At 37.6% G+C, this 25351-nt stretch overlaps 1 protein-coding gene across 1 annotated transcript; it reads left to right on the top strand.

The window, feature by feature from the left end:
• Nucleotides 1-2853: 2853 nt before the first annotated feature.
• LOC311095556 (uncharacterized protein) lies at nucleotides 2854-19314 on the top strand. The gene is made up of 2 exons (XM_084134087.1): nucleotides 2854-2932; nucleotides 17864-19314. Exon 2 carries the CDS (start codon nucleotides 17875-17877, stop codon nucleotides 19069-19071), a length of 1197 nt encoding a protein of 398 aa, XP_083990213.1. The 5' UTR covers nucleotides 2854-2932; nucleotides 17864-17874; the 3' UTR covers nucleotides 19072-19314.
• Nucleotides 19315-25351: the final 6037 nt, after the last annotated feature.

The following is a 25351-nucleotide window of genomic DNA, read 5'->3' on the forward strand; positions in this document are numbered from 1 at the left end:
CTAGATGCTTTTCATTTTTATTTTCTTTAATGCTTTTGTTAACTTTAAAATCAACATGAACTCCTGTAGTTGGACATCTACTCACTTTTAGATAAAAGTTGATATATTTCACATATTTACCATGATACGACACATCAGGCTTTTGTGGAACATTTGTTTGTCCATCTCTCAATTATCATTGATTCACAATTAATTATAAGCCATAAAGCCTGATGTATAAAGATGATGTACAACAACAACAGTATCATATTTCATACAATCATACATGTTAAATAACTTATTTTACCAATAAAAGCTTAACATTTTTAAAAGGTTTTAATTTTTAACATTAAAAAATAATGTATGATTAATCAAGTAAAGTTGTTCAGCCCAGAAAATTTTTCTTACATTTACTTTATAAAAATCATTACAGATTTCTGAGTAAAAAAGACTGAAAAATCTGAATGCATGAAGTAGAGCACAGAAACATTTATTAGTATAGGCCCTAGAAATGTGCATATTAAACACGATACAGTCGGCTAATATATTCATAAATAGACATTATACCTAAAGTTCAACAGAATTTTACAAGTAATGTCTAGTTTAAGTTATGAGAGAATAAAGGTTTTACAGATTTGGCTAAAATGAAACGAGCATTCGTTTCAGTGGATTTATACCCTCAAAGGAGCAACATATCCCAGGAATACTAACATTACAATAAAATAAAATAAATGTTTTAAAAAAAATCATGGAAATGGAATATTATGTCCTAATTAAATGGAAAATAGCAGTGATGTGTCGGTCTCTGGTCTGCCATAATATGGATAAATAGTTAGGCTAGTTGAGGAATATTGTATAATAGTTGTGGGATATTAAAGCTCAAATTACAGTAAAATGTGTACGATTTCACAAGTTAGAAGGGATAGCCTCTAACATCAACGTGCAGTTTACCAATATTGTTAAAAATCTATATAAGAAATCTCCACAATAGCCAATTAAGTCTGGATTAAACAATGCCCGTATTAAACTCAATACAATACTATATAGAACTTACTTTTTTTAACGGTCGCAAAGAACGTTCTAATGTAAATGTAGTACCCTAACCCTAACCCTAACCCTACTCACATAGTACGCGATGTCGGACGCAGCAGTGTCTCCCTCTGCTGGCCACAGAGTAACTGATGTTGCTATGGTTACCGGTGTCAGTGTGAGTCAGTGTCTCCCTCTGCTGGCCACAGAGTAACTGATGTTGCTATGGTTACCGGTGTCAGTGTGAGTCAGTGTCTCCCTCTGCTGGCCACAGAGTAACTGATGTTGCTATGGTTACCGGTGTCAGTGTGAGTCAGTGTCTCCCTCTGCTGGCCACAGAGTAACTGATGTTGCTATGGTTACCGGTGTCAGTGTGAGTCAGTGTCTCCCTCTGCTGGCCACAGAGTAACTGATGTTGCTATGGTTACCGGTGTCAGTGTGAGTCAGTGTCTCCCTCTGCTGGCCACAGAGTAACTGATGTTGCTATGGTTACCAGTGTCAGTGTGAGTCAGTGTCTCCCTCTGCTGGCCACAGAGTAACTGATGTTGCTATGGTTACCGGTGTCAGTGTGAGTCAGTGTCTCCCTCTGCTGGCCACAGAGTAACTGATGTTGCTATGGTTACCAGTGTCAGTGTGAGTCAGTGTCTCCCTCTGCTGGCCACAGAGTAACTGATGTTGCTATGGTTACCGGTGTCAGTGTGAGTCAGTGTCTCCCTCTGCTGGCCACAGAGTAACTGATGTTGCTATGGTTACCGGTGTCAGTGTGAGTCAGTGTCTCCCTCTGCTGGCCACAGAGTTCAGAGAAGAGGATCTTGTGGGATCTACAACATGTAAGTTCATCCACTTCTCCTGAAACACGTGAAAGTAAGAGGCCGGTGAAGTGGGAGAAGAATAGAGTAAACTTTATAGTTACTTACACGTGTGAGTGATATGAATAAAACGCGTTGTAAATGTATAATCGAATGGATTGTTATTACCGCTTCCATAGACATCAGTGTGTATTTTACAAACTATAAATGTATTTTTTTTTTGCGTATGTGTATTTACATGTGTGAAATGCACTGGACGCTCTAATCACAGCGGTTTAATCGCGTCAGAGGATTAGCATAATCCTGGTCGTTTCAGCAAGTAGTTTATTCTGCCTTGATAATGAAGTCACTTCATCCTCAACACTCGAGTCTCGTCTTCACACCGGTGTGAACTGGATAATATTCTGAATGTTCTGATCCAATCTGACCTCTGACCTGTAATGCTCCTGAATCATAATCATAATCACACACTGTTGGCCAGAGGAGAACTGAGACTGAGAGTCTGGTTACTCACGAGGGTTTACTCCATTCTTTCTGTCACTGATGGAGTTCTGGTTCCACTGTCGCCTCTGGCTTGCTCAGTTCGGGACATTTAATTTAATATTCAACAATATTATTGATCTCCTGCACTGACAACATTATATGAGAACTGAACTGAGCTGGACGATGACATCACGCTTTTCTCCAGATCGGCTATATATAAATGAACTAAATTAATAACTTTTCTACAACAAAAATGAAGCATCACTGAACTGACTTAAGCTGGACTGTGACTCTATTTTCTTCTGGAAACAGACTTTGTTGCATTATTCTCCTGTTATCACTCTGTGTTGTAAAAAGCGCTATATAAATAAAGGTGACTTGACTTCAAATGATTCAAGCAATTCTTATTTTTGTTTTTATCAAAAGAATTGTCATAATTTTTCTTCTGAACCGATGGAGAAGATCCAGTGACGATCTTGAAGGGAGCGTTGCCAGGATGCGACAATGTTTTTGTGTGGACACTCCCTTTAATCTTGCATTGCCAGAGCACTGCGACACACACCACAGAGAAAGTGCTGTGTCAGACTCAGAGAAGCTGTCCGTCAGAGCCACTGCTGGACACACACGTCTAGGTGCGTATGTTTCTAATAAAGAGCATTTAGAGATCATTTGAAGACCTGTATTTGTGTTGGGTACACTGTAAAACCTGATGAGTTAGTTCAACTCAAACCGTTTGAGGAAACCGATTGCCTTAAATCATTTAAGTTTATTAACTCAAACAATTTAAGCATAAAAAAATATTTGATTTGTGTCCAAGTAACTCAATAACTTATTGTTAAGATAACTTGGGTAAATAAAGTTAATAGTACTAATTCCATTCAGTTAATATAACTTAAATCTATGAAGTACACTGTAAACCCGAATAAGTTGGCAGAACTCAAAACATTTATGCCTCAAATTTTTTAAGTTCTCAAATTCAAAGTTTAAGTAAGCAGAACTAGCAGATTTTTATTTTGTACTTAAACATTTCAAGTTAAGAACAATTAAAATGTATGAGTACATTAATTCATACAAAAACTTAACTTTCATGTAATCTCAATGTGAACACTTTTATAAGTAGAAATTTAGTTAGCTTTAAAAAACTAATCTGCTAACATACTAATTTGCTAACATATTAGCAATAGTATGTTATACAGAAGCACTTGCTGTATGAGCGCAACAATATAAAGAGATTATTTGCTCTCAAATCAAGCTCATCCACCACTTGTCACCATGATGGCAACTATCCTAAAGCCAACATTAACAGAAATTCTTTTAAATTAGCATAACAAAACATTAATCACTACTAAATCTCACACTTAACATTTATCTTGCACAAAAAAACCCCATTATATTACACTTACTTAATTTTAGCATTTACTCTCCCTTTCGAGTGCCATTGGCAAAGCATGCTGGGAAATAGACATCCCAGCCGTTTCAGTGAAACTTAAGTTCGTCTAAATTAAAATAAATAATTTCATAAAACTCAAAACAATGAAACAGTTCAGTTTACTTAAAATATATCAGTTCTGTGAACTTGAAAGAAAAAGAAAGTGCTAAATACTCATAACAGTTAATTCGACTAAACTAATTAGTTTAATTTAAGTTTGTCCTACTCAAACCAGTTAATTATTTTGAGCGTTAGGGTTTACAGTGATGAAATAAAAAAAACAAGCCTTCTAATGTACTCAAAAATATATCATGCCATTTCGTTACCATACTTTTTTAAAAAGATATGTACTTGTTGTGTATCTTTATAAGCATGGAGTCGACAGGACAGGCTAAATATGGGCAGACATTATTAATGTAGTAATGGACCCTTTTCACAGATTGTGATGGCACGTTTTAACGGTCATCAGCATCATAATTCCTCTAATGAATGTATATTTCTATAGAAATTATTATGAATTATCATGAATTATGATGCATTTTAGTTGTTTCAATGTAATTTTGTAAGTTGATACAACTTGTGGTTTCTGAATTTGTTAATTCAACTTAACATGTTAAGTTTTCACTGTCTCAACTAGTCTGCAAGTTGACATAACTAGAGTATTTGCCGCCTCAACTTAAAAACATATGCTGAACCAGTAAGGTTAGTTCTCATTTTTTATCGCGAGATGAGATCACGTGAAGCGCGAAACAAACAGGTCTCTCGCCTTGACTCCTTCATCGGCCATTGCTGGAGAGTTTATCGGCAGATGATTTAATTCTTCCACTATCATCAAATATGGTAAGTAAATATTCGTTAATATGATGTAATAACTTGTAAAATGACATATGAAGTAATCATCCATGTATTGTTCAATATCAACGTTTCTAGATCACATTGGACCGTTGCTAATCCAGTTTTACCAGTTTAACGTTACATAGGCTAATATATATATATATATATATATATATATATATATATATATATATATATATATATTATGTGAGAGAGACTGATATATGGATGAATGCTAAAATAGCCTAGAGAGCGGGAAATGCATGTCGTGAAAAATAACGCATTTCTACCATGTTTGTTCACTCTCATGTTCAAGTTATTTGCGCCAAAATCAGCAAGTCTAATCACCATTCAGGCAAAGCAGCGTCGACGCGTGAGTACGACAACAACGAGCTGACAAATAATGTAACGTTAATTTAATGTAAAACTGTGAGTGGTGCGGCAGGATTATCAGAATCCTCCGGTGTTCGAGATGGACGCTCCATAACTGAAAAGTTGTTGTACAACTGTCTAGTTTTACTTATTAAATGTCGAACTTAAAAGACTGTGGTCAGTTATGTTTAGTTTATTGTGGGAGATTATGTAACTATAGCAACCGCTTAACCATCGCAGTGTTTTCCCCAGAACTAGTGAAATGCTTAGCAGCTAATACTGTCCTAATAAGGTCTTAATAGTAATGTCAATAAATATATATCCACAAATTTGGTGATAAACTATTATTGATCTAGTCTTGATCTTGATTGTGTATGTGTACTCGGTTTATTAAATGTTATAAATGTAAAATTGTTCTTTTCTTTTGCCCTTGACCAATAAAGTGGAGCAGCAAGTTCTGTTTATTCAAGACAACCAATGAACGCATTGTCAGAAGGCACTACAAGCTGAAGCACTGCCATCATGTAAGTAACTGTCTGCTTCCCTGCATCTATAAAGACTGTGTGTGTTCATTTAGAACTGAGTTTGCTCTAAAAAATACATTTGTCCAGGGACCATACACAATCTGTCCGGCTCTGTGCTGCAGCTTTTACGTTGAACTGTGATCTTTATGCTTTCTCAGAGACCTGTGGCATTACAGGCAGACAGGAGAGTTAAAAAAGGATCCTCCAGTATCTGATATGGAAAAAGAGGTGGCCGGTTCTTTTTTTGTGAGAGACAGGTAAAGTCCTACACTGCTGAAAATGGTGTTTAGATGAATATGTAGATATATTATTTTGCAGTGTTGTTTAACATGCTGCTGTTATGTTTGTGTCATTTAATATTAGTTTAGATCAGTGCAGAATTCAACATGCTAATTTCACTGGACCTGAGCAAGTCCTTTTATGAGGGTCTTGACTGGCATCTACCAAAACTGTTGTGTCTACCGTTCAAGCGCTTTGCTGACATTGCTGAAATGAGGACCATAATGGACAGCCTAGATAAAAATGTAAGTACATATATTTCTACTGTACTTTTTTCATAAACATTATGGGCACTTCCTTTCTTGCCATTTCTGTTGTCGTGCATATTTTTTATTAGTGCTGCAAAATATTGAAGAAAAAAGTAATATGTCATTTGTTAATGCGTATTTAAAATAAATTAAAATTAGTCACCTTCTAGTCAATCATTTTATAATGACATATTAAAGGTGGTATCAGCGATTTCAGGCCCAAACATAAATGATCACATTCATCTAATATTTCCTAACGATCCGCTAGCTGCCCGCCCCATAAGCATGCTGTCAAAAAAACGCGTCTCTCTAGGTAGCCTAGGCTCTGAGATCTGCACCAATCATCGGCAGGGGCGGGTGTTGTGAGGTTTTGCGCTCGTGCACGGCTGCCTATGACGGCTGCACGCGAAAACCTCACAACACCCGCCCCTGCCGATGATTGGTTGGAACACTATTTATTTGGGTTTTGAGTGATGTTGATACCAACTGTTTTTGTGTGCAGATCTCAGAGCCTAGGCTACCTAGAGAGACGCGGTTTTTTGACAGCATGCTTATGGGGCGGGCAGCTAGCGGATCGTTAGGAAATATTAGATGAATGTGATCATTTATGTTTGGGCCTGAAATCGCTGATACCACCTTTAAGTTTTATCTTTGATAATCAAAATTACATTTTGGAAGAAAAAAGTCCCCTGTGAAATCAATTTCTTTAGGCCTTAAAATATTGTAGCTTGATTGTAACATTTTATAATGCTTCATTTAGTGTACAGATGCAAAATGCCTCTGTTTATTCACAGTGTATAGTATTTGACCTAAGTCTCTCAGTTTAAAGGTTTTTTACTGGATAGTTCATTCAAAAATTAAAGTTCTCTCATCAATTACTCGCCCTCATATTGTTCCAAGCCTGTAAGACCTTTAATCTTCTTCGGAACACTAAATAAGACTTGGTGTACTCATGTTGTGTTTAAGCGGTTGAGCTTCAGTGTTGTATGTGTGAAAGCACATTTTGAAGTTTGTCATTTTTTAATACAGCACACAGATTCCAAAGAAGATATGATCGGGGCATGACTCTAGGAATCATCGCAGTGGTGGAAGATGTGATAGACCCAATTCCATGCAACTCTAGTGATGTGGCCCTTGTAATCGAGGAAGCAGTTGTTCTGCGAGGATTTGGTGACATACAAATGACATTGCTTTATGCTCTCAACATAAACTACCCCAGAAAACACCTCAGATACACTTTCGAGGTGATTCATGAACATTGGAGCTGATACCTGCAGTGCAAGAGTGCACTCTCTTAAAAATACATTGTTGAATTAAAGATGTTGTTGAGGTAAGGTATGTATTTCTACAAAGAGCCTGTGTTTTCATCTGTATTTTTTTGTTTACCCATGTTTTTACAAGTTCTCTGCATCAAGGGCCTGACATCATTTTCATTGTTTAACTTTGTTTAATTTTACTTGGCTAAAACATATATTAAGATTTCATGTGGTTTAAAGTTATTTCACAGTTAAAGAGGTATTATTAATGTGAAAAATCTTAAAGTGTTAGTTTAACCTAAATTAAAATTATTTTGTTAGATGTTAGATCTCATGTTGCTCCAAACCTAAAAGACCTTTGTTTATCTTTGAAACATAAATTAAGATATTTTTTTAAATGAAATCTTTGATCTTTCTGTCCCTCCTTTGACATCCTATTCAACTAATACTTTCAAGGTCCAGAAAAGACATCCTTAAAGTAATCCAAGTGACGTCAGTGGTTTATATATTTGTTTACATGCAGCAGTGTCAGCTTTCGCGTCGACACAAGAATCATGTGCTGCTATGTTCTTGTAAACATTTGATGGAGAAAACTATTTAATAAATAAAATGGAATGAAACACTGACAATGCTTCATAAAACCTAGGTTAAACCACTGGAGTCACTTGGATTACTTTAAGGATGTCTTTTCTGGACCTTGAAAGTGCTAGTTGCTTAGGCTGTCAAAGGAGGGACAGAAAGCTCACCGATTTTATTAAAAAGATCTTCATTTGTCTACCAACAATGGAAAGTATTAACAGGTATTAACAGGTGAGCAACTTTTTTTGTGTGAACTGAGACTTTAAGATTTTTCACATAAATATACCCCCTTGTGAAATAACTTTAAAACACATGAAATCTTAATATATGTTTTAGCCAAGTAAAATTTAAAAAAATTAAGCAATGAGAATGCATGTCAGGTCATCAATGCTGAAAACTTGTACAAACATGAAAAAAATCCCACATGAATACACTTTCTATGCATTTTTCAAATACATTTTTATCTTTAAACTTCATGCAATTGTGATATAATTGTATTCCTTTGAATATGTTAACAGTTTGTTCTTAACATTTATTGATTTGTAAGGAACAATAAAACCATTTGTATGGAAAAATCTGTTATTTATTTGGTTGAGTGTGCTATATTGCAAGTTGAGAAAATATGCTAAATTAAGTTCAATGAACATACACTTTAGTACAGATAACTTGAAAATGTAAGTTATCGTATTTCAACTAATATTTAGAAGTCCAGGTAACTTGAACATGTAAGTTATTGTATTTCAACTAATCTTTACAAGTCCAGGTAACTTGAAAATGTAAGTTATCGTATTTCAACTAATCTTTACAAGTCCAGGTAACTTGAAAATGTAAGTTATCGTATTTCAACTAATCTTTACAAATCCAGGTAACTTGAAAATGTAAGTTATTGTATTTCAATTAATCTTTACAAGTCCAGGTAACTTGAAATAAGTTGTTGGCTCAACTATTTTAACTATGTCAACTAAACTTTTTAAGTTGAACATACTTAGTAGATTAAGTCAATAAAACTTAACTGAGTCAAAGCAAAAAAATAACTAAAAAATGTAAGTTGAGTGAACAAATTTTTTTTTACAGTGTAACACTATACTCTGTATTATATTATCTCTCTCTCGTCTCGTGAGCGGTGCTTTACAGCATGTTTCTTTCAAATCAAATCAAATCAAGTATATTTGTATAGCGCTTTTCACAATACAGATTGTATCAAAGCAGCTTCACAGTATTAAAATAAAATAATACAACAAAGTTTGTTTCTAGTGGAATTTATTGATTGATAGAATAAAATTAAATATCCCCAAAATTAAATATCCTCTTTGCTCATTGAAATAATCTTACACAAGCTGTCCGAGATTATTGCTTGCTTTGTCAGTATAGTTGTGTGTTTTTAATTCCACATTGAATTTTGCAACATTCATTCTGGGACATTTAATGAAAACGCAATCGCAAGTGTCTTAACTGTGAGTGTAAATGGAAATAAGGAAAAATAACATTTATATTATCATTTTGCTACAATTTTTGCTTGAACATGTTAAGTATATCGAATAATTTCTGTAATAGCCTACATTTTCATTTGAATTTTGCAACTTATAAAACGTTAAAATATGTTTAAATTATATGTTAAAAGAAGTGTAGGGAATAGCAAATGTAAATTATTGAATTTGAATTATCATTTTACTCCAAACATTCCATATGGTATGGAAAATGTCAATTTAAAGGGTCATGAAACCCTGAACCAAGTTTTCTGAGATTTTAACAGAGGTATGTGTGTTGAACACCATTGAAGACAATGTTAGCATCTGTTTTAATCGTAGGGGGAAAATGGTTACATTTTAGTTTTTTTCCGCTATTTTCATCTTCCGGGTTTAAAGGGGGGGTACAATGGTGTTTCATGTATTCAGAGTTGTTTACAGTGTTAAAGAGATGGATTCTCATGCTAAACATGGCCAAAGTTTTAAAAAAATATTTTGGACGAATAACAGAGAATTTCTGTGCCGAAAATCTTACTTCCGGGTTGGTACAAGTTTCGGCTGTTTTTTTTCGATCGTGGATCTAATGACGTAGACGAGAGTGGAACTCCTTATATGAGCATTTCTCTCGGAAAAGCGCGCCCGCGCACACGTCGACCAGAGGAGAGCGAGACCGCACACATCAACGAGCTTCAACAGGAAATCATCGGCAGCGCTGCATAGGATTTGTTCAAGAATGTCTCTTCAAAGTGTGTTTTTGGATGTGAGGGAAAGCTTACCGTGTTCAGCTTCCCAAAGAACCCAGCGTTACAGGTGTCACAGGTCGGGGTGAAGCGCCAGCGGGCCGCCCACCCCTCCGCCCGCGTGCCGCCCCTGAGGAGCTGACCGTGGACACAAAGGAGGCAGACACAGAATTAAAAATAAATATTCTTTATTAAATAATAAAAACAATATAAAGTCCCTTCCACATCCTCTTTTCTTCGGGAGCAGGTTCTTCCAGCATCAGCAGGCTCTTCCAGCATCAGCCGGCTCTTCACTAGCCTCAGGCTCTTCCAGCATTAACAGGCTCTTCCAGTATCAGCAGGCCCTTCCAGTATCAGCAGGCCCTTCCAGCGTTAGCCGGCTCTTCACTAGCCTCAGGCTCTTCCAGCATCAGCAGGCTCTTCCAGTATCAGCAGGCCCTTCCAGCGTTAGCCGGCTCTTCACTAGCCTCAGGCTCTTCCAGCATTAACAGGCTCTTCCAGCATCAGCAGGCTCTTCCAGCATTAGCAGGCCCTTCCGGCATTAGCCGGCTCTTCACTAGCCTCAGGCTCTTCCAGCATTAACGGGCTCTTCCAGCATCAGCAGGCTCTTCCAGCATTAGCAGGCCCTTCCGGCATTAGCCGGCTCTTCACTAGCCTCAGGCTCTTCCAGCATTAACGGGCTCTTCCAGCATCAGCAGGCTCTTCCAGCATTAGCAGGCCCTTCCGGCATTAGCCGGTTCTTCACTAGCCTCCGGCAGAGAGTGGAAGATACATGTAACTCACAGCGTTAGCAGATTCTTCAAGCGTTAGCAGGGTCTTCACTGGACTCAGGCAGAGAGAGGAATGAATACATGTAGCTCACAGCGTTAGCAGGGTCTTCAAGCGTTAGCAGGTTCTTCACTGGACTCAGGCAGAGAACGGATACATGTAACTCACAGCATTAGCAGGTTCTTCAAGCGTTAGCAGGGTCTTCAAGCATTAGCAGGTTCTTCACTGGACTCAGACAGAGGGAGGAATAGACACGTGTAACTCACAGCATTAGCAGGCTCTTCAAGCATTAGCAGGCTCTTCACTGGACTCAGACAGAGGGAGGAATGGACACGTGTAACTCACAGCATTAGCAGGCTCTTCACTGGACTCAGACAGAGAGAGGAATGGACACGTGTAACTCACAGCATTAGCAGGCTCTTCACTGGACTCAGACAGAGAGAGGAATAGACACGTGTAACTCACAGCATTAGCAGGCTCTTCACTGGACTCAGACAGAGAGAGGAATGAATACATGTAGCTCACAGCGTTAGCAGGGTCTTCAAGCGTTAGCAGGTTCTTCACTGGACTCAGGCAGAGAACGGATACATGTAACTCACAGCATTAGCAGGTTCTTCAAGCGTTAGCAGGGTCTTCAAGCATTAGCAGGTTCTTCAAGCATTAGCAGGCTCTTCACTGGACTCAGACAGAGGGAGGAATGGACAGCTGTGATTGCGAGTGAACAGCAGAAATAATTCCCACACTCACATTTCCACCACACACTGTAAGGTTTCACTCGTGCTCATTTCCACAATAAAACTGCAATTCAACAGACTCAGTGTACCAAGGCTTCCGCCCGCAATCCAGCCGAAGTTTTCTCTGGCTCTCTCATCTGTCTCTCTCGTCCTCTCTCTCCCGCGGCCTCCCGCCGCGACCGCGGCCACGGCCGCTCACGTGCTGCGCGTCTCACCTCTCATTCTCGTCGTGTCCCCATCTGCTCGTGCCTCTCTCTCCCGCGGCCTCCCGCCACGGCCGCGGCCGCTCACGTGCTGCCCCCTCTCTCTCACAACCCCCGCGGGGAAGAACCACCCTCACTTTCTCTTCCTCTGACTTTTTATACTCTCATGAGCTAGTGTGGCCCCATTCAAACGCTCAGCGCAAATTACCCACACCTGCTGTCAATCCGCCACTAGGTTACCATAGCGACAGGCACTCACCCAGGCCTTGGGACGGTGTTTCGCTTCCCAAATCTCAGCGGGGACATTTCTCTAACAGGGATAGTCCCGGGCTTATTTGTCACCCCGTGACACAGGAACAGTGGATGCAGTTTGTTTTTCCGGGGCAGCAACGGAGTGTAGCAAGTGCGGTTGTGTGTTCTGGTCATTTCAGTGACGAACGTTTTATTAACAACCCAGACAGCAACATAGTATCAGCCCAGATCCGGCCCAAATCTGGTTCATGTGGATTTCACACGGTCCAGATGTGGGCCGGATCTGGGCCGACACTATGTTGCTGTCTGGGAAGGCCCAGGTCGACGCTGGATTTGCAAATTGTTTGCTATTAAGACGTGGAGCGGTCCCAGTGATAAAATACCCCATTCATGTAAGTACAACTGGATCAGATTTCTGTCTTTTGCTGGAAAGCAGCACATAAGTGAATATATGTTGACTCTATAGCTCCGCCCACGGCACGCCTCCAGGAGCTCGGCTTTTTCCGGAGAGAATCGGAAAGCTGTATTTTTCTTTTATAAATATGATAAAACTAAAGACTTTTTGGAGATATGAAGGATGCACTACTACTCTATAGGTACTCAAGATTAACATGAGATTAGGTGAAACTGTGTATGTTATGTACCCTTTAAAATCTTCATCGTGTGGCAGAGCACTATAGTACTTTGACTCATCGGTGTCTCATAATTATTCATGACTGAGTTTTCTTATCCAATGAGAAGACACTTGCTCTTAATTATTCATGACACCACGTAGAACTTTCCAATGACAGACATGTCCAACTGTGATATCGCGTAGTAGATGAGAGAGGCAATGATGGGACGCGCGTTTGTTTTCGTGGTGCAAAATATCCAGTGCATCTTTCCCCGCGATGCTGCCAGGGCTAGCCTAACCCTAACCCTAACGCTAGACTAACCCTAACCCTGGCCATCAACCACGGACCCACTCAACTGGAGAATGGTGGACTTCGGCCTTGTACACCAATGCAGGTTTTGTCTTGCGAGTGATGCGGTCCCGAGGACTTTTCTATCACTTCAGAGGTGTGTGTGTGTGTGTGTGTGTGTCTAAAACAGGGGTGGGCAAACTTTTTGGCTCAAGGGCCACACTGGGTTTTAAAAATTTGACAGAGGGCCGGCCCAGTAGCAGATTATGAAGCACGATCTCATGAAAGTGCGTATCTATGCCACAAATTTTATTTCTCGTGCCATTTATATGCCAAAAATGTTTTTTTTTGTTTTTTTTTGCGTGCATATGCTACACACTGTAAACCCCTTGGTTAGGATTAGGGGTGTGGCGTGCCTATTACACGCCATAAAGTGCGTATCATATGCACGCGAAAACATATTATGCACTACTACAAATACAATTCGTGGTATTCGCACTTTCATGAGATCGGGCTGAGCAAACAGACAACGTTGTGGCAACGTCTGTGCGAAATTCAACAACTGAGAGACGACATTCTGACAATACATTTTTTTATGCTAGATATCCCCCATTTAGCATGTTATGTCTTGATGTTAATTTTTAAAGATGTTAGATAATTATAGCCTATACTTTTTAAATATTGTTTATCCTTATTATTATTTAATGGGCCTAACAGTAAATTAGAAACAAAACACCTGCAAGTGTACACTTAGAAGAGTAAAAATTACAGGTTACGTTAATTCAACTTTATTAAAACTGCATGGCAATTTGCACTTCCAAAAGTCATACATTTGTGGAAATAAACTAATAAACAAATTTATTTTAAGAATAATAAAATAAAACATAAAAGGCAAAGGCAGATCAGAACATTTAATGGAAAAAAAATACGGGTTCTGTACATGGCAGACGATAAAGGTCGGTAAACGGAATCAGTCAGGATACATCCACAAATCCAGAGGAGCAAAGAAATGCACAGCAGACAAATCAAAGGAAAAGCTAAGGTGTGCAAGCAGTTACCAAACATTTTTTTTTCTCATTGAGTTTCCAAAAAAGGAAAAAACATTAACGTGCAACAAGTCTATGCGCTTAAGTCGCTGTCTGTTTGGTTTCCATGGTGACGCGTCATTGCTTGTTACGTGACGCACCGCAGCCGCAACAGCGCTGAATAAAGGATGATCTGCTTTTATGTCATTTTTCCTTTTTTACATTTGTTAGCTATGGCATGCAATATCTGATATTCCGATTGTCAAATATATGCAACGCAATATATATATATATAACGCAAAGTATTGCAAGAAAAAAGGCAAAATTAAATTAATTTTTTTAAATACTCGGCGGGCCGGATTAAACAGCCTAACGGGCCGCATGTGGCCCGCGGGCCGTAGCTTGCCCACCCCTGGTCTAAAATGTAACCCTGACCGTTTTACTTGCCTTTTGTTAAATAATCACTTGTTATTAAAATGTAGATATTTCGATAATATCTCAATTGTATGGAACGCATGCTTAATTTGTGCAAATTTCTGTGTCACTGTCCATCTTCATTATGTGGGTTCAGGGGGTGCGTAGATCTAGGCTATGTACTGAACGTTTATTTTTATTTTAAGCGGAAAATTTATTATTTTCAAATATATGCATTTATAGTGTGTATATAAACAAATATATATTTTATAATGACATAATTATACATATACATGTACATTTATATGTTTTAAATACAATTATAATTACTGTAGGCTAATATATGTAGCAGGGCATTCAGTTACTTTTGAAAGGACAAAAATAAGGTGTCAGTGTATTTCATTAGACTAACTTTGCCAGCTATAAAGCATCTAGCATTTCCTCACGTTTTACCACTGATGTTTAGTGACAGTCGATATGCATGGGCCACTGGCGATGACAGTCACCCCCCCCCCCCTCCTTCTTATCACAGCCATCCACGCCCATTTAAGTTGCATTTTTCAAAAAGATTGTTAGCTAGACTTTAGCTGAAAGAGGGGGGTTTCATGACCCTTTAAATACAGAAATGCATTGCTGTTTTGCTTATTACATTTCAAATTGAATATTGCTATCCACACACTGCCATAAAAGTGCTAAAGAAAACGTCTCTGTTACATATGTATCCCCGTAGAGGGAACAAGACGCTGCGTCAAAGCGCTGTGGGAACGCCTCTCCGTGATTCGTCGTGAAGCACGTATGTTATCAGTCAAATGGCGTGCCGGAACGTCATGTGACGTCATTGACCAGGAAATGATAAAGCACCCCTGAACCAAACAGCGTCAGCTTCTGATAGGCTGAAGCAAGTCGATCACAGGCGTGTCGGGAGTATGGCAGGGTGACGCAGCGTCTCGTTCCCTCTTCAGGGATACATACGTAACTGTAACATGTCAACAAAATCAAACAAAAATTTTGAACCTGGCTTTATCCAATGTTCAGATTTATATGTAATGTATGCAAATTTATTCATATTTAATTAGACAATGCATATTTAAACATGACATTTCACAAAACTTCATTTCACAAAACAATTGACTTAATGTACTGTGATTAATCAACTGTAAAGTATGGTGATATCTAGAAGTAATTTTTTTTTTTACCCTACTTGTGGTGTCTTGCCTTAAAATTAAAACAATCAAAATGAACCACTAAAAACATGAATTATTTTATTGGCCAATTGAGCTAGAATCAACCAATCAATTTAGTACACTGGAAAAAATTATTAAATTCAACGAATAATTTTTTTTCAGTGTATGCGGATGCAGTAGAGCTTAGATCGGGCCCGACCCTACCCGCGCTTTTTTGTGTGTGTGTGTGTGTGTGTGTGTGAAAACTCCTGCCTAGCAATTTCTATAGACAGACAAAAAACAGCAGGGACAGAGATTCGCATACAGAAGCTGACGCTGACTGGTTCAGGGGTGCTTTATAGTTTCCTGGTCGATGACGTCACATGACGTTCTGTCACATGATTGGACTGATTCCATACGTGCTTCAAGACGAATCACGCAGAGGCGTTCCCACAGTGTTTCGGTGCAGGGAACCGCAACTATTAAAAACAGACTTCTGCGATACAGTATAGTGCTTTTTCTTCCCGCTAGTAGTCAGACTTCTGAACCGCTAGTCAGAGTGCACCTTACCACCCCCAATTCTTTCAATTCTTTAGCTATTTTCTTACAGCCACTTTCTATTTTGTGATGCTCAACAATATTTTGCTGCACATCAGAACTATATTCTTTGGTTTTACTCAGAGCCATAGAGAGAAAGAGTTGCGACACTCTTTGATGTCGCCGCTATGGCTGTCACGTGGTTCATGTAAGCCCCAATAGTTCCAACACATACGCTGGCTGTCATGTTCTTCTATGGGACGGACAGCAGCGATTGCATTATTGAACGGTAAATATAAAATAAAACACACACCCAAGTACTTTTTCAGCTGTTATTGCATTATTGCATTTTGTTAATGTCAGTTTTGCATTTGGAGATAAGTTTTAGGCTATATTTTTGGAGGGAAAAGCTTGTTCATGTTCGCATGGGTAGCACTGGCTTTAGCGGCTCTAACTTAACTTTTCCATATCATTCATCTGGTGATAGACGTCTCATGATATTTATTTTAGCACAACTGGGCTGTATTAGGCTATTGATTCCCGTGATTTTGCTTATAAATTCCGATTCAGCCATTAGACCTTGTACCTTCATGATCACGCAAAGAGCTCTGCCGTGGCGGTCCGTTCAGAAATCGCTTAGAAGCTAGCTCACTTCTTCTGATGAAAGTGGCCACCCCCAGGACCAGAACGTGAAACATGATCATGTTAAGACTAAGAATATTATTTTAAGATTAAGCCATACACATTATCAAAACTATAACAGATTAAAAACGAATTTACGCTTTTATGTTTGGGTCTATAGGTAAGTGCAGAGTGAAGATTTTTCTTTTCTTTGAACTGTCTATATTGCCATGCTTAATTGATGTCTCAATAGCTGTAACAGAAGTTACAAGTGTTTTGTTAGTTAATTCATTACCGAACTCTTACTGTCACAGTGACAGCTGACGAAGTCGCGCTAGCTAACTAGCTAGCAGGCAGTGCTTGAAAATTGGTTGAAACAACCAACATAAAATATAAATAATTACGCTGTGCATGTACAAATGAAGACCAGTATAAGCATCGCAAAGGGCCTCTGATACAATATAGACAGTTGACAATTCAAAAGAGGTCGATATTTCAGCAACTTAACTCTGGAACAACTCGACGCGCAGCAATGCAAGTGAATGGGGTCCAACGCCCAAATGACAGTGTTTGGAACTAATCCGATCTTCAAATCCCGGAAGTAGGCGGTTAAAAGCGCCGCCATTTTTTACAACGGAGGTCTATGGGAGTGTGGCAACTCTTTCTCTCTATGGCTCTGGTTTTACTCATTGTGATGATTAAGGGAATTTGGCCTTTGTGTATTCGTCATATTTAAACTCCTGTGAAACAAGAAGTCATAGCTAGGCAATTTCATGTTCCTAGTCACCCTGGTGTGCTAAATAAAGGTAAATATTAATGGGAATATACTTCAGAGATATTTTACTCTCTATAATATTTATTTCATTATGTGACCCCCCCCCCCCCCCCCACACACACACACTTTCAATTATTTTACTTCAGTGAAATGTTAGATTTTTGCAAAAAAAAATAATGAAAGAAAAGGATAAACAATGCAGATTTATTTTTTACAGCCATTTTTGATCATGTTTACCAGGGTGCCATTACTTCTGGCCACAGCTGTATATACAGGAGGGCTCTGTTAAAACTGTGAGAGAAAAATCTCTCATCTTCACATGTGATCTTTACTAATTTAAAGAGTGTGGGAAAAATAGCTCAAAACCATCTATAAAAATACATGATTAACAGCAAACCATTAGATCTTAAATTTGTATTATTTGTGTTATCCTGTGTTGCAGGTTAAGGCAAAATGGCAGGTATTATTCCCAGGCGGAAAATAAAAGGTGTTGATTTCTGTGGATCAAGCTCTCACTACTACATCATCCGCTCTGATCTCGGCTGCTATATGAGGTCTAGTGATTTCAACGAAGGGTCAGATCTCAGTATTCATGCTCTGCACCCCGCCTGCCAACACGGAGACCATTACTTTGCTGACGAAAAAGGCCAGTTTTACATCATTAAGGGTGATGAATGCCGCAGAGTCACTGACCTGACAGAAGACACTGATTCTGAAGTCTTCACCCTTCATCCCGACTGGCAGGGCGGAGACCATTACCTGTCAGCTTTTGGCTGGTATTACATCATCTTCCAGGAAAAGGGCACTTACAGAAGAACAACATATCTGGACCTTTTCCAAACTATTTCTTATAGGTTGAGAGTTCTTAAGTCATCTTATTCAGAAGGCACTTACATAGAAACAACAGACCTGAGGAATGACTTCGAATTTCCCCTGCATTCCTATTGCAAAGATGGTCTCTATTACTGGGGTGATCTAGAACACTTCTACTTCCTCAAGCCAACCGAGTGGGGAGTTGAATACTTCAAAGGGACCAGCCTCAAGAAAGCTAAGGGCACTGTCTCATCCGTTCACCGCGATGTCCTGAACTTCCTGCCAGGCGGGCTGTCCATAACCAGCGGCCCCGCATTCGGCAAGTGGGTGAAGATTAAAACCGTTAGTAATGACAGTCCCACACCAGTGACATGGCAAAGGAAAATTACTAAAAAGGTTGGATACAGTAAAGAGAAGATGTCCCAGATCACACACAACTGGAGGATAGAAGCTTCAGGCTCGATCTCAGCTGGAAATCTCGCAGGGTTAATTGCACAGTGTCAGTTCTCCTTATCGGCAGAATACGGAGATGCAAGTGTGAACGCTGAGAAGGAAAACTGGAATGAAGAGACTGAAGAGGAAGAGCAACTAACATTTGAGCTGAAGCCAAACGAGCGTTTGTATGTGTGGCAGTTCCAGCTGGGTCTCGGATCAGATCCGGTGTTGTTCTGCCGGGATTTAAGGATTACCGATCAGCCGAACACTCCGCCTGAAGTCCCGCTGTCGCCTGAGCCTAAACACCGGCTACAAGAAAATGCCTCTGACTTCTTAACCAATTATTTATTTATCTGTTTTCTGTTATATCTTATATATTATTGCTTTAATTACAGCACATAAAGTATAAAATACAAATTTACTCATAACAAAAAAAACTGACAAAATGCTGCTTTAACAATAACTGCTGACAGATCTGCCGCATGTCATTTATCAAAAAAAAGGCTACATTATATAGTATAGTCCTTATAGATGTGCAATCTAATTCTTGTTTGATTTGCTGTCTGTGTAAAACATGGGCTTGACCTGTATCAGCATATTTTATAATCTACTGTTAATAATCTGCATTAAAGCATTATATTAATCATTGTGTATTCATCTTTTTGATCATCACTTTGTCACACCCTTCCATGGAAACACATCAGTTAATTCATAGTTTATTAATAGTATTGTTGAAGCATTAACAGTCTATATACCAGTAGTGAGTTCTTCATTCATTGTCACTGTAATTAACAAATTATTTTTTATTTAGCTCATATGTAATTTTATGTATTTTTATCATCCTTTAACAACTTGATAAATACACCTATCTGATGTATTTTAAACTTTGTATTGAAGTTGTTAATGTTCATCAAAACATGATGAAGCCCTGAGGCACTCCAGTAGCTAGATGATACACGCACGCACACACACACACACACTCTCTCTCTCTGTCTCACACACACACACTCTCTCTCTCTTTCACACACACATACATTGTAAGTTTTATAAAGTTACTTTTGTAAAATCATAATAGAGGGTCCTTCAACCTGTTTAAGATGCTTCAGAATCTTTGTGTCATTCCTCTCTTGCTGATACAGTGTAACTGCTGTTGCTATAGTTACCAGTGTACCTGCTGTTGCTATGGTTACCAGTGTACCTGCTGTTGCTATGGTTACCATGGCAGCCTTCAGTCAGTGTCTCCCTCTGCTGGTCACAGAGAGTTATTCACATTACTGAATCATTTCAGTCTGAGACTAAACCACCGCATCTAACATTCAAAATATATTAACATTATATATTAATAATATACAATAAATATTAACATTAAAATTAAATTAACTTTATAAAATTCAACTAAATTAACATTATATTGAAACATTTAGAGAGACTGAATGACTTTAAGGATGAACAGACTTAAACTTTATACACTTTAAGAGCCTTCAGAAAACATCAACTAAAACATCAGGAAATAAATGTTATTCCATCAGTAATGTTCACAGGATGGTGTAGTTCTGACAGTGGCCAGCAGGGGTCACACTAACAGCTTCAAACACTCCTATAATAAACAGGAGAATCTTGCTGATCAAGTTAGTTCAACATCTTTAAACATCCAGGACCTTTTAAACTGATCAAAAGAGACAGTATGCTGTTCTTTTGAACTTTCTATTCATCAAAGGATCATGAAAAATAAAATAAAATATGAAGCAGCACAACAGTTTTCAACACTGATAATAATCATAAATGTTTCTTGAGCATCAAATCATCATATTAGAGTGATTTCTGAAGGATCATGTGACACTGAAGACTGGAGTAATGATGCTGGAAATCCAGCTTTGATCACAGGAATAAATTACACTTTACTGTATATTCACATAGAAAACAGATGATTTACATTATAATAATATTTCACTGTTTTACTGTATTTATGATCAAATAAATGCAGCTTTGGTGAGCAGAAGAGACTCTTTCAGAAACATTAAAACATCTTAATTATGTGTGTGTGTGTGTGTGTGTGAGAGTGTGTGTATATATATGCATATATGAAGACATTACAAACAAAGATGATGTTGAAGGCAGTAACTGGTTTGTCTCTCTGTGTAAAGCGACCACACACACGATCAGCAGGGTTTAAATCCATCAGCGTGTTCGACTGAGCTCAGATCAACTACAGTAATATCTGCTCCTGGAAGAGAGTGAGTGAGGTAATGTGTGTCCGAGCAACTGATCCGGAACACACACACACACACACACATGGATCTGTGTGTGTGTGTGTGTGTGTGTGTGAGTGACAGAGTGTTTGTTTTGGTGGTGTGTTAACGAGGCTCAGGGACCGTTAGTGAGAGAGCTGCACTGATACGCTACATTGATCTTTATGACGACCCTCCATTGTGCCGAGAGCCCATATGACTTTATTACTGTGTGTGTGTGTGTGTGTGTGGGCCATGTGATGAATACACATATGGAACTCATCATTCAGTGAGCGAAGAGCTGCTGTCTGACCTCGCAAAACACCAACACATAGTCATGAAAAAAAAATCATGCTTGCGAAAAATCTTATTTATGACACAATGAGATAAAGCCAAAATTATCACATCGTAATTATGAGTTTAAAAAGTGAAATTATGAAATTTAAAAGTCAATTTATGGCTTTCTACGTCATAATTATACCTTTTTATGTCATTTTTTTTTTTACTATATTACTAATTTTCATAATTAAGACTTTTTTATTGTTAAAATTTCCCAAAGTATGATTTTTCCTGATGGGCTTCATGTGTAGCGGACTATTCACATACTAATACTATTCCTTGTTTACTCAGAAAACCCAAGTTAAGATTAATTGATTGGTTTGAGTGCCATGTTATCAACAAAAAAAGATTTTTTGAGGCGGGGCAATTCTTAATAGACTTTTCACTCATTTCCTCCACTTCTGCAGTTTTCTTTCTCTAGTTGCATTCACTCATTTCCCAAAGTCATCTTGAATGTTGAATTGTCAATGCAGCTGATAAATTTGAGAGAACATCACATAAGCTGATGTTGATTTTCCTCAAATGTTTTTGTTTGAACTCACCATTATGATGATCAGTGTTCGCTTTGGTTAGGCACTTGGAACTTCATTTATATCATTATAATTATCTTCCTATTGAAGCAGTGATGCAACAAGAAATCACAGTTATTTGGTTTAAACAGAAGGGAAGTAGTTAATAGGTTGCTTTTAAAAGTTCACCTATCTTCCAACTAAATCATTATTCATGTTGAATAATAATATTTTACAATTTTATTGCTAACACTTGTCATAAGCACTTTGTGAAACTTTTAATTGGGTTGATATAATCCCTCTATATTTGTGACAATATCTTGCAGTTGATCATGCTTGAGTCACACACAGACTTCAACATTCAGCACGCAAAACACAGCAATGGTAGCTATACTCAGCCAAGAGTAAATCTAAAGTAAATGACCAAGTTAGAAATGAGGTCTTTCTAGGCCTCTAAAGTAGTAAAATGTGACATATCTCCAAAATGCTGCAGTAAAATAGTTTGATATGAGGTGTGCATACTGTATGGGACGTCCCCTATAAGAAATGGCCATTCGTTTTTTCTACTTATTAGAAATGAGGTCTTTATAGGCCTCTGAAGTAGTAAAATGTTACAAAACTCCAAAATGCTGCAGTAAAATGCTTTGATATGAGGCGTGCATACTGTATGGGATGTCCCCTATAAGAACTGACCATTAGTTTTTTCTACTTATTAGAAATGAGGTCTTTATAGGCCTCTGAAGTAGTAAAATGTGAAATAACTCCAAAATGCTGCAGTAAAATGCTTTGATATGAGGCGTGCATACTGTATGGGACGTCCCCTATAAGAACTGACCATTAGTTTTTTCTACTTATTTGAAATAAGGTCTTTATAGGCCTCTGAAGTAGTAAAATGTGAAATAACTCCAAAATGCTGCAGTAAAATGCTTTGGTATGAGGCGTGCATACTGTATGGGATGTCCCCTATAAGAACTGACCATTAGTTTTTTCTACTTATTAGAAATGAGGTCTTTATAGGCCTCTGAAGTAGTAAAATGTGAAATAACTCCAAAATGCTGCAGTAAAATGCTTTGGTATGAGGCGTGCATACTGTATGGGATGTCCCCTATAAGAACTGGCCATTCGTTTTTTCTACTTATTAGAAATGAGGTCTTTATAGGCCTCTGAAGTAGTAAAATGTTACAAAACTCCAAAATGCTGCAGTAAAATGCTTTGATATGAGGCGTGCATACTGTATGGGACGTCCCCTATAAGAAATGGCCATTAGTTTTTTCTACTTATTAGAAATGAGGTCTTTATAGGCCTCTGAAGTAGTAAAATGTTACAAAACTCCAAAATGCTGCAGTAAAATGCTTTGATATGAGGTGTGCATACTGTATGGGACGTCCCCTATAAGAACTGACCATTAGTTTTTTCTACTTATTAGAAATGAGGTCTTTATAGGCCTCTGAAGTAGTAAAATGTTACAAAACTCCAAAATGCTGCAGTAAAATGCTTTGATATGAGGTGTGCATACTGTATGGGACGTCCCCTATAAGAACTGACCATTAGTTTTTTCTACTTATTAGAAATGAGGTCTTTATAGGCCTCTGAAGTAGTAAAATGTGAAATAACTCCAAAATGCTGCAGTAAAATGTTTTGATATGAGGTGTGCATACTGTATGGGACGTCCCCTATAAGAACTGACCATTAGTTTTTTCTACTTATTAGAAATGAGGTCTTTATAGGCCTCTGAAGTAGTAAAATGTGAAATAACTCCAAAATGCTGCAGTAAAATGCTTTGATATGAGGCGTGCATACTGTATGGGACGTCCCCTATAAGAACTGACCATTAGTTTTTTCTACTTATTTGAAATAAGGTCTTTATAGGCCTCTGAAGTAGTAAAATGTGAAATAACTCCAAAATGCTGCAGTAAAATGTTTTGATATGAGGTGTGCATACTGTATGGGACGTCCCCTATAAGAACTGACCATTAGTTTTTTCTACTTATTAGAAATGAGGTCTTTATAGGCCTCTGAAGTAGTAAAATGTGAAATAACTCCAAAATGCTGCAGTAAAATGCTTTGATATGAGGTGTGCATACTGTATGGGACGTCCCCTATAAGAACTGACCATTAGTTTTTTCTACTTATTTGAAATAAGGTCTTTATAGGCCTCTGAAGTAGTAAAATGTTACAAAACTCCAAAATGCTGCAGTAAAATGTTTTGATATGAGGCGTGCATACTGTATGGGACGTCCCCTATAAGAACTGACCATTAGTTTTTTCTACTTATTAGAAATGAGGTCTTTATAGGCCTCTGAAGTAGTAAAATGTGAAATAACTCCAAAATGCTGCAGTAAAATGCTTTGATATGAGGTGTGCATACTGTATGGGACGTCCCCTATAAGAACTGACCATTAGTTTTTTCTACTTATTTGAAATAAGGTCTTTATAGGCCTCTGAAGTAGTAAAATGTGAAATAACTCCAAAATGCTGCAGTAAAATGTTTTGATATGAGGTGTGCATACTGTATGGGACGTCCCCTATAAGAACTGACCATTAGTTTTTTCTACTTATTAGAAATGAGGTCTTTATAGGCCTCCAAAGTCGAATAAATTGACGTATCTCCAAAATGCTACAGTAAAATGGGACATTGAATTTCAGAAACTTTTAATGTAGTAAAAAAAAAATATAAAAACAAAAACAAAAAATGTATTTAGAAAGAATGTATACTTTATTTTACTGCTTTTTTTTGCAAATAATTATGTTGTAAACCTCTACATAAAAATTCTCTAGATGTGACCTATAAAGAAAAAAATATATATATTAGTCAAAGAAATACACAGCTTGCAAAGACAACATGAGTGTAAATTAAAAGGATAACAGAGTAAAGTACAAAAACTCTCGAAATATGGCATCTTATTATATCGTCTCTCACAGATAAATAGATAGATAGATAGATAGATAGATAGATAGATAGATAGATAGATAGATAGATAGATAAAGAAGAAAAAGATAGAAAAAAGAAAGAAAGAGAGAGAGAGAAAGAAAGAGAGAGAGAAAGAAAGAGAGAGAGAAAAGAAAGAAAAAAGATAGATAGATAGATAGATAGATAGATAGATAGATAGAAAAAGAAGAAAAAAGAAAGAGAGAGAAGAAAAAGATAGAAAAAAGAAAAAAAGAAAGAAAAAAGATAGATAGATAGATAGATAGATAGATAGATAGATAGATAGATAGAAAAAGAAGAAAAAAGAAAGAGAGAGAAGAAAAAGATAGAAAAAAGAAGACAAAAAGAAAAGAGAAAGAGAAAAAAGAAAGAAAAAAGATAGATAGATAGATAGATAGATAGATAGATAGATAGATAGATAGATAGATAAAATATAGAAAAAAGAAAGAAAGAAAGAAAGAAAGAAAGAGAGAGAGAGAGAGAGAGAGAGAGAGAGAAAAGAAAGAAAAAAGATAGATAGATAGATAGATAGATAGATAGATAGATAGATAGATAAAGAAGAAAAAGATAGAAAAAGAGAAAGAAAGAAAGAAAGAAAGAGAGAGAGAGAGAAAAGAAAGAAAAAAGATAGATAGATAGATAGATAGATAGATAGATAGATAGATAGAAAAAGAAGA

This window comes from Abramis brama (genome assembly GCF_963993115.1).
Source record: "Abramis brama genome assembly, chromosome: 13".
Lineage (NCBI taxonomy): Eukaryota > Metazoa > Chordata > Actinopteri > Cypriniformes > Leuciscidae > Abramis > Abramis brama.

Bases quoted from the DNA above. Each gene is read 5' to 3' on its own strand.
- LOC311095556 (XM_084134087.1), top strand. From the start codon at position 17,875: ATGGCAGGTATTATTCCCAGGCGGAAAATAAAAGGTGTTGATTTCTGT.